The sequence below is a fragment of the Eurytemora carolleeae genome, unplaced genomic scaffold (genome assembly GCF_000591075.1).
Source record: "Eurytemora carolleeae unplaced genomic scaffold, Eaff_2.0 scaffold610, whole genome shotgun sequence".
Lineage (NCBI taxonomy): Eukaryota > Metazoa > Arthropoda > Copepoda > Calanoida > Temoridae > Eurytemora > Eurytemora carolleeae.
In genome coordinates, this window is record NW_019397003.1 from 28,367 (window position 1) to 43,183 (window position 14,817).

Genomic DNA, 14,817 nt, shown 5'->3' on the forward strand with positions numbered 1-14,817 from the left:
GGAAATAAATGGAAGGGGGAAGAAGTGGGAGAGAATGGTGAGAGATGGAGGGGGTGGGGATATATGGAGGAGGGATGGAGAGGGAAGAAGGGAGAGGAAGGAATGAGGAGAAAGGGGGAAGAATGGTGAGGGATGGAGGGGGTAGCAGGGGGATAAAAAACATAAAAAGTTTAAAAACAGACTGTCGATGTAATTCTAAATGACCCTCCATTAACGAGGGGTACGTCCAATTCACAACAGTACCATTGAAACCTTAATCTGATCAACAATGTGAAATATATCGTCATTTTTCAACCTTGAATATTGTTTAGTTCAGATAATTTCTCTATTGTTTCTGAAGCAAGAAATAAGCAAGTTCATTTGGCAGAGAAACAAGAAATTTAAATAAACAAATCAATTGACATCTAACTCAGTTTTCTTCGATAAAGCTTTAATCGGACATGCACCTCTGTTAATGGAGGTTTACTTGGAATAACGCTTACAGTCCCTTTTATAAGTAAAAAGTAAATATCAGTAGAAATACATAATTCCGCAGGAATCAGACGAAAGATACAAAATTCTTAGAATTTTTCTTGTTTGAAGGTTTATTAAGAGACAGTTCCTCACTCTGGACAATATAATTGAAGGGTTTCCTCTTCTCAGAACGGGGTTCAAACTGAAATAAAAATATCTTTTTTTAGGAAAAATGTTCTGTTTCAACAGAACAACAGATTTGTTAAAATTTAATCCCAGGATTACAGCAATTTTCTGACAAATAAAATCATGAAAAAATGATTATATATACTTTTAATTAAAAAAGAACTATATTTAGTTTTGTTAAACAATACCTAAAGTAAAGAGATAAGTTGGGGGATTTCTACCTCGTTATTCTAATACTATAAAAAACTAAATATTTGATAGAATATTATAACAACCATTACGCGGAAGAGAACATGTTTTCTGGTTTCTTTTATATTCTTACTTCCAGTATATTCTTGAACCTGGACAGTTTTCCCAGGAGATTAGTCCCGAGGATTAATTAAACTCATAATAATATTTTATTCAATATTACACAGGGGAGAGTGGAAGGAATCCCCCAATTATTTCCGTATCTGAGCCACATTTATACTCACTTTCTCACCCGAGCCACTTCAAACATTTTATCCGTTTCATAATACCAAATACTCGCGATAATCTCTTTTTTTTATTTTGTCTCGTTACTCATTAGAGGTTAAATGAATTATTGAATTCTGTTTTATTTGTTCTTGTAAGTTAATCAATACTTAGGTCTAAGTTTCACCCAATAAGATTGAAAACAAACTTGTTTTTAAACAGATATATGAAAAAAGTGGCTCGGATGAGAAAACAATGAGAATAAGGCTCGGAAACAGAAATAATGTGGCTTTCCTTTCCCTTCTGTAGGGGTTACAGACATAGAAAGAAATATAGAAAGTATTATCTTTTACCAAAGGGAAATAACAATTTTGGTTTAAATTTTTGTAAACAGATAAAAAAATTTATTTAAAAAAGTAGAAATAAAAAAGGAGATGGAGAATACGAATAGAAGTTTGATTTATAATATTTCTAAAATTACCAGTGTAGAGTACTTCTACGGAAACATCATAAACTAGACAAATTTCTAGGATTTTCAAGCAATTTCCATATTTTGATAATTTTACCAAAAAAACATTTCGTATCTTTGAAAATACTTTGATTTTATTTTCAGGATCTCTGTAAACCTTAGTTGATACCGTTAGTCTCAATTTTGTACCGAATTTTATTTTGGACATAATATAAAGTATAAAAATATAATATAAAAACATTCAAAAAATTTTATTAAATGCAAATAGATTCTAGTACAATAGATGACAACGTAGAATTTGTACACTCTCAGTGAGTCAGTACAGCTGTGTTCTGACGTCACAAGTGTCAAGTTAGTTTTTGTGTTCGAAAAAATAATTAATAATAGTGATAATTTTAGAAAAAAAATGGTATCTTACAGTAAGATAAGTGCCATTTTATGTGTTCTTTATTTTCTGTTTTTATACTTTTTTTATTTAATCTTGGAAAACATGTCAACTAATGTGAGAAAATTTCGTTTGCCTTGTTATATTTGACACTTGTGACGTCATGTATAATTGGTTCATTTCTCTGTTGCTACCTATTGTACTTGATAATCTATTTGATTTAATGATTCAACCAAAACCTTAAATCGTTTTGTGGCAAAGGAATTGAGTCTTTGCCACAAACTCAAATTTTCTAATTCCTTTATCTGTTTAACCTGATTGTGCAAACCTAGGATATTTTAAACTTAGGTTTTTTTTATCCAACATATTTCATAACTTGAAATATCCAAGTTCTACGACATTGTGTTGTAAAAATATAGAGATTAGAAAAATCAGAGTTTGTGGCAAATACTCAATTCCTTTGATTCACGTTTGAAGTTTCCTATGAGGTTTTTAATAAAAGATATTTAAACAATAGCTCGGGTGAGAAAACAAAGAAAAGGACTTGACTATTTGCCATAACATAATTCATAGGTTGACAAATCTAAGGTCTACATCATTGGGTTTCAAAGATATAGGTATTAAGAAAACAGAGTTTGTGGCAATTTATTTGGACGCGAAAATGTAAATCGTTTCAAATTTGAGCAATTTGCATCAATTATTTGACAAATATAACTAACCATATCAGAGGATTTCCTGAACTCTAAAAGCCATTCAAATGTTCATAAAACCAATAGAACATATTTATTTGCATAGACCAATTTTTGAAGAAATATTTTTAATTTCCTAAAAACAAAAATCGATTCAAAAACTGTGTTACTTGCATCAAATATGTTTTTATAGAAACACCCGACCTGTAATTTCTTAGTGATAATAGAATATAACTCCCCAAACCTCACAACACGACATTGTACCCTAATTTATTGGTATAAAAAAATTTATGCTCAAAATTAATATTTTACCTCCTTTTCATAATTTTTCATAATTTCTGAGTTGACTGTGGACTCAGTACTGTAAATTGCAGGTAATCTAACAAATAAATTAGTTTAGTTTTTATTAATTTTAATATTTGTGATCCGCAATTTAACATTCTAGCCCATAGTTTAATATTCTAGTCCATAGTTTAATATTCTAGTCCATAGTTTAATACTCTAGTCATAGTTTAATATTTAAATCCCAAGTATATAATCTAATCCTGATATGCAGATGCCTCTCATATACATAAAATAATAAGACATTGTATACACTATACCTGTTGTTGTTTATATAGGATAAATAGTTTGAGGGTTGAGAACTACCATAATTATCTTCAACAGGTTCCACTATCTGTATATTTTGAGGAACTCTTGAACTTGAGTTAGGATTATAATACGAAGGTTTGGGTAATACAGGAGGTCCAACCCGTCCTGGAGGATTATTGTTTAAATATTTAGGATTGTGGTCTTTAGATAGACCAGGAGCTAAACCCTTGGTTCTAGTCTTGTATCTGTAAGCTCCAGGCTTAGATTCTAAACTGGAGTTTGGATAGAAATGATCATCTCGCTTATCCTGAATAGAAAACAATTTTGCTAATTACTGTTATCTAAATAGTTTTGATACTTGATAATAAATTCCATAATTTAAATTTATGACCTGGTCAAACTTAATATGATTTATTGTCTGTGAGATTGTATAAACTGGATCAGGGATATCCGTCTTACATCCCTTTCTCTTCTTTCTTCTTCGCCTAGCCTTCTCTACAGAAACAGAATATAATTTATATTTTAAAGGGACTAAAAGCAAACTTAAAAATTTTGAGGTCAGACGCCCCCCCCCCCCCCCCCCCCCCCAAAAAAAAAAAAAAAATTTCTCTCTCTTTGGTCTAACTCAGATCACGAGTCTGTTGGGTACGTCCCGGGTTATTTCTAGGTTTTGGTAGACTCCAAGATACCACGAGACAATTCAAATTTCATTAATTTTTCACTTTTTATCTAGAAAAAGAATTTTTAGAAAAGTTATGATGATTAAACCTTTACTTTCGGAATCTGAATGTGAGGATGAATCTGAGAGAGGTTTCTCAATATCTCTTAAACTTCCGTTCGTCTTGGTTCTCGATCTCTTAATGAACCTTACATTCTTAGCTGCCTCTGGACTACAAGAAACCTAAAAAAAAATTTCTTCTAAAACTGGAAAACATTGTAAAAACCAAGAGCTAGTTAAATGATTTGAACCTGGAACTCCGGGTTATCCTGCAACCTATAGGTTCGCATATCCTCCTCCAATAAAAGCCTTCGCTCCCTAAACAAAACAAAGTGTTATCATCCCCTCCCTCCATCTTGTCCTAAATAATTACTTTAAAAGAAACATAACTGTTGTTAAACCGAACCTTTTCTTCCTATAGTTCCAACTGAAGACGAATATAAGCAGGCAAAGCAGAAGAATAATGAGAAGAGCAAGGAGAGGAGCAACTATAGACCAGAACAGAACCAGACTCACTCCCTCAGATCCCTTAGATTCAGTGATTTCATCAGGGATAACTAGAAATAATCAAGAATTCAGTTCAAGCCAAAAACTTTATAAACTCTGGGGACAATGACACAGAAAACAGTACAATTCTACTACGTAAACGGATTGGTATGTTTGTGTTGTGATAATAAAGACCTGAACTGGAATGCCATCTTTACATGAAGATTAAAGAGTCACCTAAAATGACGCTTACTCTCCGTTTAAAAATAGAATTAGAAGTTTTTATTAAGTAAGTGAATTAGAATTAGTGAATTAGACACACGAGGAAATATTATGAACAACCAGTGTATTTGTTAATGAAGGTACAAAATGTTAATCTGACAGGATGTCTATCATATATTTAGATTGGTTAACACTGGTTAGCGGGTTAACCTGTCTGTAAAACCGGTTTCTCAGTAGTAAAGCTGACGTTGATGTTACCAAAAGTTGTCGCCAAAATAACAGCTGTTGACGTCATTTCCGGCGCATGTGGACTTACTATACACAATTTACATAAATAAACTCTCTATCCAGAGCTTTATATTTATAGGTTAAAGCTGTTATATATATATATATATATTCAACTTTTTAAATATACACTGTAGATGTTTAAATATATATTTTCCAAGACAAAATGTTTCATAGGTTTGACCCAGTCATCAGTTGGAGCATTTTTTACAATGATTTTACGGATTTCACAGAATAATAGGGTAAAAATTGTTTTACATTTAAAATGATAGAGATTGTTTTACTTAAATTTTTTTCTTGAAATGACAGTTCATAAAGTTCTTCTCTTGTTAACTCCTCCTCAGGTCTTGTAATTAGGAATTTCTCTCGGTGCCTGCACTTCTTCATTATTTCGCTTCTTTTATTTAATAGGTTTACATCTTCAGATAACAGTATACAAGTTTTTTCCACGTTTTTGCCGTAGGATTATAGGGTTTAGCTTTACTAACTATTGACAAGGATATTGTAAATGGTTTCATATATATGCTTGGAAAAACTAGTATTATATTCATATTTAAGATTATTAAAGGATAACTTGTGATTAGCATATCTCTCCTTGAACGAATGTGCAGCTATACCTATATAACTTGCAGTCATCCCTGTTGACATCACTTCTGCTTTATAAATCACGCCTTTACTCAGACATTTTTCATTCAGAACACACTTCTTAGTTCAAGTACGACAATTGCAATCTTATACATTTTTATCTTGATTTGATTTAAAGGTTTTACTCAGAAGTTTCTTATTATGTCCAGAAAGAACTGCTTCCATATATTTGTCCATACAAGAATTTGATACTTTAATCGTTGATCTATTAAAGTATTTTCTCAGTTCTGTTTTTCCAAAATGTTTATCAATCAAACTTAAGAACTTTTCCGCTACTTTTGTCTTTACTGTTTCACTAAAAGGAGGATTGAACCAAATAATTTGTCTTGATCTTGTTTTCTTTTTATCACTGTTTTGATTAGATGGGTTGAATTCAAGTCTCTCCGTATATCCTGCTTGATGTAGTGCATACATATAGGGTTTTCATTCATTTTTAACAACTTCTCTGGAACATGATCAATTAGAAACTCTTTCTTCAATCATTTTTGGGAGTTTTTTTTATGATTTGACTAGGTATTGATGTAAACAGGAACAGGAAACGGTTTAAAACTTTCTTTTTTTTAGATCAAAATAAACCTCCAAGGATTCTGTAACATTTCCCTCTATTGTAACCTTGAGTTTACAATCTTTGAAATTTGTTCAAATCTCTGGTTCTGATCCTTGTACAACACATAACCCATCATCTCGATATAATCTAATATTCTCTTGTGGAATGATCTTCTCCAGTTCACCATCATATGCGCCCATTGTAACATCAAAGTTTTCATTGCTTTTCTTTATCCGAGGACTATACTCCAGAAAAAGGAATGCCTGTTACAGTTCCTTATTATTTCAAATTGTTGTTCTGTGAAATTAGTCGATTTTTGTGTTATAGTAGGATAAAATGCAACTATATCAAACTTTGTTTTCAAGATTTTTTAACCAGTAGATAACTTGACTAGTGTTAATCCATTGGTTTAATCTTGTTTTGTTTTTAATGGATAGAACTGCTTCCGAGATGATCTGTTTACTAATTCTGCCAGCCAATGTTTGATTTAGCTGAGTTTATCAATTAACATTCTATTCTTCCTGGGAATGATTCTTTGTGATCTTTGACTGTAATAAATGCATCTGATTGTATGTCCGCCGGTTACTCCAGCTAGAAGTAAATATATTAGACACTTCTTGTAATAATATAGATAACCCTAACTCTCAACTCAACACATCCTTTTTATATTTGTTGAGTCCATTATCTTACCTGTTGTAGATATTGTTGTTGATGATGTTGAAGTTGTTGTTGAAGAAGAAATATAAACTTCAACAATATTTGACATCTCTCCCATATTTCCAGACCTAGCACATGGTTTTACAAATAATATATTCCAAACCTAATATAGATAGAACAGTTGGGTCCTTATCCCAGCAAGCTGTGACTTTGCCACAATCCCTATATCTTTGCAACCTGGTATCGTAGACTTTAGTTATTGTAAACTATGAGTTCGGTCATATCAAATAAACTAGAATAGAAATTTTAAAGGCGTAAACCATCTGGTTTGAAAGATATAGGGATTAGAAAATTTGAGTTTTTGGCAACAACTCGTTTTCTTTAACTCCATATATTTAAAGGTTGTTGAATTTTATAACAAAACATGATTAAAAAAAAGAATCATACTTTTACTTTTAATTCCTTTTCTTCTGAAGTCTAGTTATGTAGAACTAACCTGTCCTGCGCTGTTATACCAATATAAACTTCAACATCAAAATTCTTCACTATTAGCGTTATTATCTAAATAAATTAAGAAATATTATAAAAATTTTAAATTCCTAATCTTAAAGGGACTGTCAAGTAATTCTAAGCGATCTTAAGAGAGGCACGAGTAGTTTATACTTTACTTTAAGTAGTCATCATTGAAGTAAAAGAATGGTAAGAAGATTAAGTTTTGAATTTCTGGGATAAGACGTCATTTTCGTCTCAACAAAATATTTTTGAACTTAAAACCTCTAGTTGTCTGCATAATAAAACAAGACAATTGTACATATGTATCCTATAGCCGGCCAAACGGCTGGACCGAATGGGCTGAAATTTATTGTCGACACTCATGGGTAGCCTGGGGGTGACATAAGCCAAAAAATCGATTTTTTCCTTTTTTCCACGGGCAACGCCGGGTCTTTTAGCAAGTTATCAAAAAAATTGCAAAACAAACCTTGAATTTTCTAGGGGTAGCAGGGAGGCGAACCCGTCCTCGTATACTTGAGCAGAGCTGATAGCTTATATTCTCCCTCCTCTCACCACAGTGGATATAGTACAGCTGCGGTACTGTACAGTGTACATATAGAGCTGCGGTACTTTACAGTGTACATATAGAGCTGCGGTACTTTACAGTGTACATATAGAGCTGCGGTACTCTACAGTGTACATATAGAGCTGCGGTACTTTACAGTGTACATATAGAGCTGCGGTACTGTACAGTGTACATATAGAGCTGCGGTACTTTACAATGTACATATAGAGCTGCGGTACTTTACAGTGTACGTACATAGATATATACAGGGTAGGCCAAAAAATGCTCTTTAAGTATTGCGCTTTCATCATGGTTCGAATTTTATATTTTTGATTTTTTTTAAATCTACGTCACATTTATATTTGATTAACACCAATTAGAGGTATGTACTACGTAGCACAAAAATTGAGAAGTTTTGAATAATTTGTTAATCTAAAGATTAAGTTAATCTTTAATTAAACCAATCAGAAGCCGGTAAATATTGCAAGCAACAAATAAGAGAACAATTATCTAACTTTCCCGCACTCTCATTGGTTGGAACCCAGTAGAGATATCCAACAAGAGAGGATTAACTTCAATTTTGGCCGGATTGGTTCAGCCGTTTACCAGATACAAACAAACAAACGAACAGACAAGAAAAGTATATATACAGATAGATTAAATGAAGTTTTTCGTTTACTGATCATATTTTCTTGATTTCAATTTTTAACCAACTTTGAACTGTCATTACTCACTCATTTTTCTTACTAAATCTCATACTTGAGGTTTATTGAGAGGTAATGTTACGTAGAACCTTAAAAAGCGTTTTTTTGTGGTACCCTGTTTATTATTCAGCTGCAACTGTAGCGTGCACAGTATCCTTATAGATGATAGGTATATATAGATCGAAGTTTAAAGATTAAAATCATAATTTACTGAACCTGTATAAAACGTAAACAGTATATTATTGGTGTAATAAATAAATAAATATTCTAAATTCCTTAACCGTGGAACTGTTTTTACCAAGAATGTTTTGAGATAGTAAGAAAATGTTTGTGCTCACCTCCATTATCAAAGTTATCATCTCCTGGTTCCGTGAAGCGGAGAGAAACTTTAACATTGTTCTGCACAGTTGAGACACTAACCAGAGCTAGATCCACAATACGTCCCGGAGGTATCAGATCTACTCCCTGAGATTTATCATTCATCGAAACTTTGATCTTACACAATACATACATAAATTCGGTTTAGTTCTGTCTATCAGTGAAACGGCTGAACCGAATGACCCCTAATATTTATAGGATATCACACACCGCAAGGTTTGGCTTTACATCGGTCAAGATTTAAAAAACAATAAAAAATCTAACTTTGATCTTGATTGTTAAACTCACTTGAAATTCAATACATCAAATAATTTAAAACCTAGTTTTCTAGAAAATAATTTAGAACTTTTTAGTTTGGTTAAACTAACGTAAACTAAGGTAAACTAAGGTAAACTAAGGTAAACTAAGGTAAACTAAGGTAAACTAAGGTAAACTAAATTATAGAAACGAGCATAATATAACATATTTTATTTGTGGTTAAAATCCTCTTCGAAAGGAATTGAGTCTTTGTAACAAACTCTGATTTTCTAATACCTATATTTTTGCTACCTGAAAGTGTAAACCTTTGATATTTCAAACTTAGATTTTTTCATCTAACAGAATTCATAGTTTGAAATATCTAAGGTCTACGGCATTGGGTTACAAAGATATAGAGATTAGAAAATCATAGTTTGTGACAAAGACTCAATTCCTTTTTAGAATTAAAGAACAATTGGCTTTTAAAACCAAAATTAAAGACAAATCTCGGAACCAGAATTCACGAAAAAATGGCTTTTTTAACAACTACTGTAGGCAAATCTTGTCTTAAAGCAAGAATTGGCTTTTGTAAACAAAGGAATTGAGTCGTTGCCACAAACTCAAATGTTCTAATCCCTATATGTTTGCATCCTGACGGTATAAACCTTTGATGTTGAAAACTTGGACTTTTTGATCGAACAGAATCTGTAAAGAAAATCAGTTGTTGTGGCAATGACTCAATTCCTTTAGAGAAAATTTGGCTTTTTGAAAGAAAATTAAATACGAATTTCTACTTAATGATTTCTTCATATTTGAGATAAAAATTAACCTGTGTAGACGGTTGTGAGACGTAGAGAGCTGGAGATAAGGTTAGATATCTGTATCCTAGGTTTCCAACCACCTCAATCCTAGACATCATGTTGATTCTTAAAAATCTCAAATAATAATAAAGAAAATCCAAGGTTTTTTCATGTAAATATGTAATCAAGGGCGTATACAGAAATAAATCTAGGAGGCAGCCAAATATGAGCGAAGCGCAAAATTTATTTTTTTATTTTTTGCCCCCCCCCCATCCTAGGAGCTCCTAGGGGGAGTTTAAATTGAAAACATTTGGCTTCTTGGATACTTTAAAGGTACACATAGTACATACAGTCCAATTACCTTGCAAGTACTACTTTATCTCTCCTTCAAACAAAACTAGCAAAACTATGTGTGATAGTTTTGAGTTCTAGGAGGGGGGGCTACTTTACAGGTCTAGGGGGGAGGCACTGCCCCCCCCCCTGTATACGACCTTGAATATGTTTCAATTTTTTTTTAAATAGACAAGATCAAGGTGATTGCAAAAGTGAAGTTAGAGTAGGGTAAGCGATTAATTCATCTGTATACTTTGGACTGTAGAAACGCATTTGAGAACATTTTTCTAGTGATAATCTTTAATAAAATTATTTTGTATTTCCAAAATAAGGAATTGAGTTTCTGCCACAAAATCTGATTATCTAATCCCTATATCTTTACTACCCAATGTCGTAAACCTTAAATATTTAAAATTTTGAATTAACTAAGTTTAAACCCAGGTTGCAAAGATATAGGAACTAGGCAATTTAATTTGTGGCAAAGACCCAATTCCTTTCTCTAGTTTGGTAATATGTGTTGCTAATTTCCACCAAACTTAAGCATGAAAAATATTGATAAGTAGGAATTTAGTTTGCATTAAGTTTAAATCCAATTAGAGGTTTTCATCACATGGGTGACGGGGGGACCGAACCTCCCCCTGTAGGGCAATTAGAAAACAAATATTTGAAGAAAAAACTTGTTCATAAGGTTTAGATTTTTCAAGTCTGCAATTTTCTGTTGTAGGTTTCTTCTGTCTGATAGGGATAAACCTAGAGGAATTAATGCTTTTAGTCACAAGCTCCAATTTTCTACCCTATATATGGTTAAAAAAACCTGATGGTGTAAAATCTTAATATTTTAAACTGAGAATATTTGATCTAAGGTATTTAACATCAGGTTGCAAAGATTTAGGGATAGAAAATTCAAGATTGTGACAAAGCCTTAATTTCTCAAGCTTTCACCAGAAACATTTTAAATTTTCACTTAGTAACACTTGACTTCCTCTCAAGCCCTGGGGAGATTTTTCAAAATTATTTTTTCATGGAATTTTTTTATTTCTTTAATTTTTCATAAAAAAAAACATGTAAAATGCAAAGCACTGCAAAATAAATATCCAAACATCAGGATCCAACGGTCAAAATTATAGTTCGAGATTTCAAATCCTAAAGAAATATTATAGCAACTTTGTTAGGATCTAGCTCTGGCTCAATTTTTTTTAAGTTCGTGATGAAAGAGAAAGACTCTGGATTAAGGAAGGAAGAGACGGGCCGGCAGGGTCTGAATTATGTAAGGGGGGGGGGGGGGGGACAGAGAGAGAAAGAGAAAGAGAGATTTTGCTTGAAAACATCATAAATCAAATTCTTATCCTTTTTAGCTCCATAACAGACATGAAGACACAAACTGTGATCATCATACAACTTTAGAATTGACTTAACTGGAATAGAATAGAATATACAAACGAGAATAGACTAAACTAGAGTAGACTACGGAACGAGATTAATTAAACAATACTAGACAGGATTTCCTTGATTTGATTTGGTTTGGATAAGTTTGATGTGGAAAGGTATGGATTAGTTTGATGTGGAAAGGTTTGGATTAGTTTGAGGTGGAAAGGTATGGATTAGTTTAATGTCAAAAGGTTTGAATTAGTTTGATGTGGAAAGGTTTGAATTAGTTTGATGTGGAAAGGTTTGAATTAGTTTGATGTAGAAAGGTTTGAATTAGTTTGATGTGGAAAGGTATGGATTAGTTTGATGTAGAAAGGTTTGGATTAGTTTGATGTAGAAGGTTTTGAATTAGTTTGATGTGGAAAGGTATGGATTAGTTTGATGTAGAAAGGTTTGAATTAGTTTTGCCTGATTACCTTTCTTCCCTCCAGAGCATATAGTAACCCGTCCTAGTATAGATTATACTATTCTTAGTCCATCCTTTTCATTCAATACTCAGTATTAGTAGAGAAGTAGTACATTTATTCAATATTTAGCATCTTATTCTTTTAAAATTTATTATTTTATTTCTACGATACGCCTATTCATTCAAAGTTTAATATTCTATCCATTCAGAGTTTAATATTCTATTCATTTAGTATTTAGTATTCTATTCATTCAGTATTTAGTATTCTATTCATTCAGTATCTAATATTCTATTAATTCAGAGTTTAATATTCTATTCATTCAGTATTTGATATTCTATTCATTCAGTATCTAATATTCTATTCATTCAGAGTTTAATGTTCTATTCATTCAGTATTTAATATTCTATTCATTCAGTATTTAATATTCTATTCATTCAGTATTTAGCATCCTATTCATTTAATATTTAGTATTCTATCCATTCAGTATTTAATATTCTATTCATTCAGAGTTTATTATTCTATTCATTCAGTATTTATTATTCTATTTATTCAGTATTTAGTATCCTATTCATTTAATATTTAATATTCTATTCATTCAGTATGTAATATCCTATTCATTCAGTATTTAATATCCTATTCATTCAGTATTTATTATCCTATTTTTTCAGAATTCAGTATTCTATTTATTCAGTAATTAGTATCCTATTTATTCAATATTAGTATTTTATTATGTATCACATTCATTAAATATTCGAAATCTTATTTAGTGTAACATACAGTATTTTTTTCATTATTTTTTTCTCATATAATTCTCCGCTAACGTATCTTTTCATGCTTGGTAAAACCTTGAATAGTAGTATTCCTGTTTAATGAGTAGAAGTAACCCGAGAAAACTCCGTCCTGGTCCAGTGTATCCGGAGATAACAATCCATCATCTCGCACAATAACAGCTATATTTGAAAACAAGGAATTAATTAATTTGTTTATTTTTATTTGTTTAATTCAAGTTTTTTTTTGTCATATTAGAATTATTTCGAACCATACTATGTTATATAAATACCTATTGACTCAGTACTCGGAGTTAATACTTGAACCTGGAATTCAGAAATCCTAGAACTAGAACTGTACACTCGCACTAAAATAAAGATAAAACGTATTTAATTAGCACGTGCAAATGAAAGCTCAGTTACAATGAATTTCTATAAATCTTGTTAAGTATAATGCAATTACAATGACCTTCTATGAAATAATCTACAATAAATTAAATTAACTAATTTCTGATTTTAAATTATTCCAAATTGGTAAAGATTCAGGTGTTCTATCTATCTGCATTCTGCAGTTTTAATATTAGAAATAGGGAACAGTTTGGTAATAAGTGTTGCTAATTTCCACCAAACTTAAGCATGAAAAATATTGATAACAATATTTATCAATATTTATCAATATTTATCAATATTTATCAATATTTATCAATATTTATCAATATTTATCAATATTTATCAATATTTATCAATAATTATCAATATTTATCAACTTTAGACATGGAAGTTGAGCTGAAAGTACAGTAGTGTAGAGAAAACTTTAGACATGGAAGTTGAACTGAAAGTACAGTAGTTTAGAGAAAAACTTTAGGATTCATTTGATACCAATGAGACATTTTTACGGTGTACTATTTTTAAATATAAAACTGTTTTATGTATTTTAAAATTAAAAATATCACTATAGTTTGTTAAGAAATAAAAATGCTAAACAGAACAAATGTCGATTTTAAATACTTAGGCACAAATACTAATTATCAGAATGCTACGTGTGTGGCGCGTTTTTTTAAATTAAAGCAATTTGGAACTAGACTTAAAAATGTTTTTAGTAAATCAATACAAGTCATAAACTATATAGAAATTATTAACGATCAGAGGGACTTGTTCTAAACTGATTGATTGAATATTGTTCCTGAACTGATTCCAGAGTGTAGGACGAATATCAGGGGAGAAGGAGGAGAAAAGAATATCTAACCCTGAACTACTCGTCTTTATAAAAACCTGATTTGTCTATCAAGCTAAAATAAGTCATAAAAGTCTATTTAGTTCAATTCCGATCCTATTTTTCAATGATTTTATATTTTTTTAATTCTATATTTAAAGAAGAAGAAAAACTTTTTAACACATTTTAACTTTTTAGTTAGTATTTAGTCATAAAGAGGTGAAATGTGAACGTAGTTTTCGCAGCGTTAGAAAAGGATATAAATAGAAAAATGTTTTATTTATTTATCTCTAGGGGTGTTCATGATCTATTTATCTATTGGTTGGTTTCATCATAAATGAACTCCAATTTTTTTTACCAAAAACTCTTAATTTTTTAATCCTTATACATTTAGATCCTATGCCAGAGGCCTTTTTTGATTCAAACTGTGAATTCTGTTTAATCAATACGTTGAAATATCAAAGGTTTAGACCATCCTGTTGCAAAGATACTATAGGGTTAGAAAATTTTGAGTTTGCGACAAGAACTCAGTTCCTTTAATCAATATATCCAATACGACAAGAACTCAGTTCCTTTAATCAATATATCCAATACGACAAGAACTCAGTTCCTTTAATCAATATATCCAATACGACAACAGAACTGCAAACTTTGTGGTAAGGTTGGATGGCAGCGTGTAAATTTGAAAACTAATCAGTTCTGTTCTC

The 14,817-nt window shown here is 31.2% G+C and overlaps 1 protein-coding gene across 3 annotated transcripts; it reads right to left on the minus strand.

Annotated features, from left to right (window-relative positions):
• Window positions 1–270: 270 nt before the first annotated feature.
• Window positions 271–13,300, minus strand: LOC111711002 (uncharacterized). 3 transcript variants are annotated; one of them, XM_023485219.1, is made up of 16 exons: window positions 13,191–13,300; window positions 12,993–13,080; window positions 12,140–12,172; window positions 9,992–10,070; window positions 8,886–9,012; window positions 7,766–7,878; window positions 7,283–7,347; window positions 6,820–6,914; window positions 4,863–4,967; window positions 4,351–4,501; window positions 4,196–4,262; window positions 4,001–4,127; window positions 3,618–3,721; window positions 3,238–3,533; window positions 2,948–3,014; window positions 271–655 (listed from the first exon to the last, which is right to left on the minus strand). In XM_023485219.1, the coding sequence occupies exons 3-16, from the start codon at window positions 12,157–12,159 to the stop codon at window positions 539–541; spliced, it is 1,533 nt and encodes a 510-aa protein (XP_023340987.1). In that variant the 5' UTR covers window positions 12,160–12,172; window positions 12,993–13,080; window positions 13,191–13,300; the 3' UTR covers window positions 271–538. The 3 variants fall into 3 exon arrangements, with proteins under 3 accessions (XP_023340987.1, XP_023340985.1, XP_023340988.1); XM_023485217.1 differs by having other exon boundaries at window positions 3,995–4,127; XM_023485220.1 differs by lacking the exon at window positions 4,863–4,967 and having other exon boundaries at window positions 3,995–4,127.
• Between the last annotated feature and the right edge of the window lie 1,517 nt (window positions 13,301–14,817).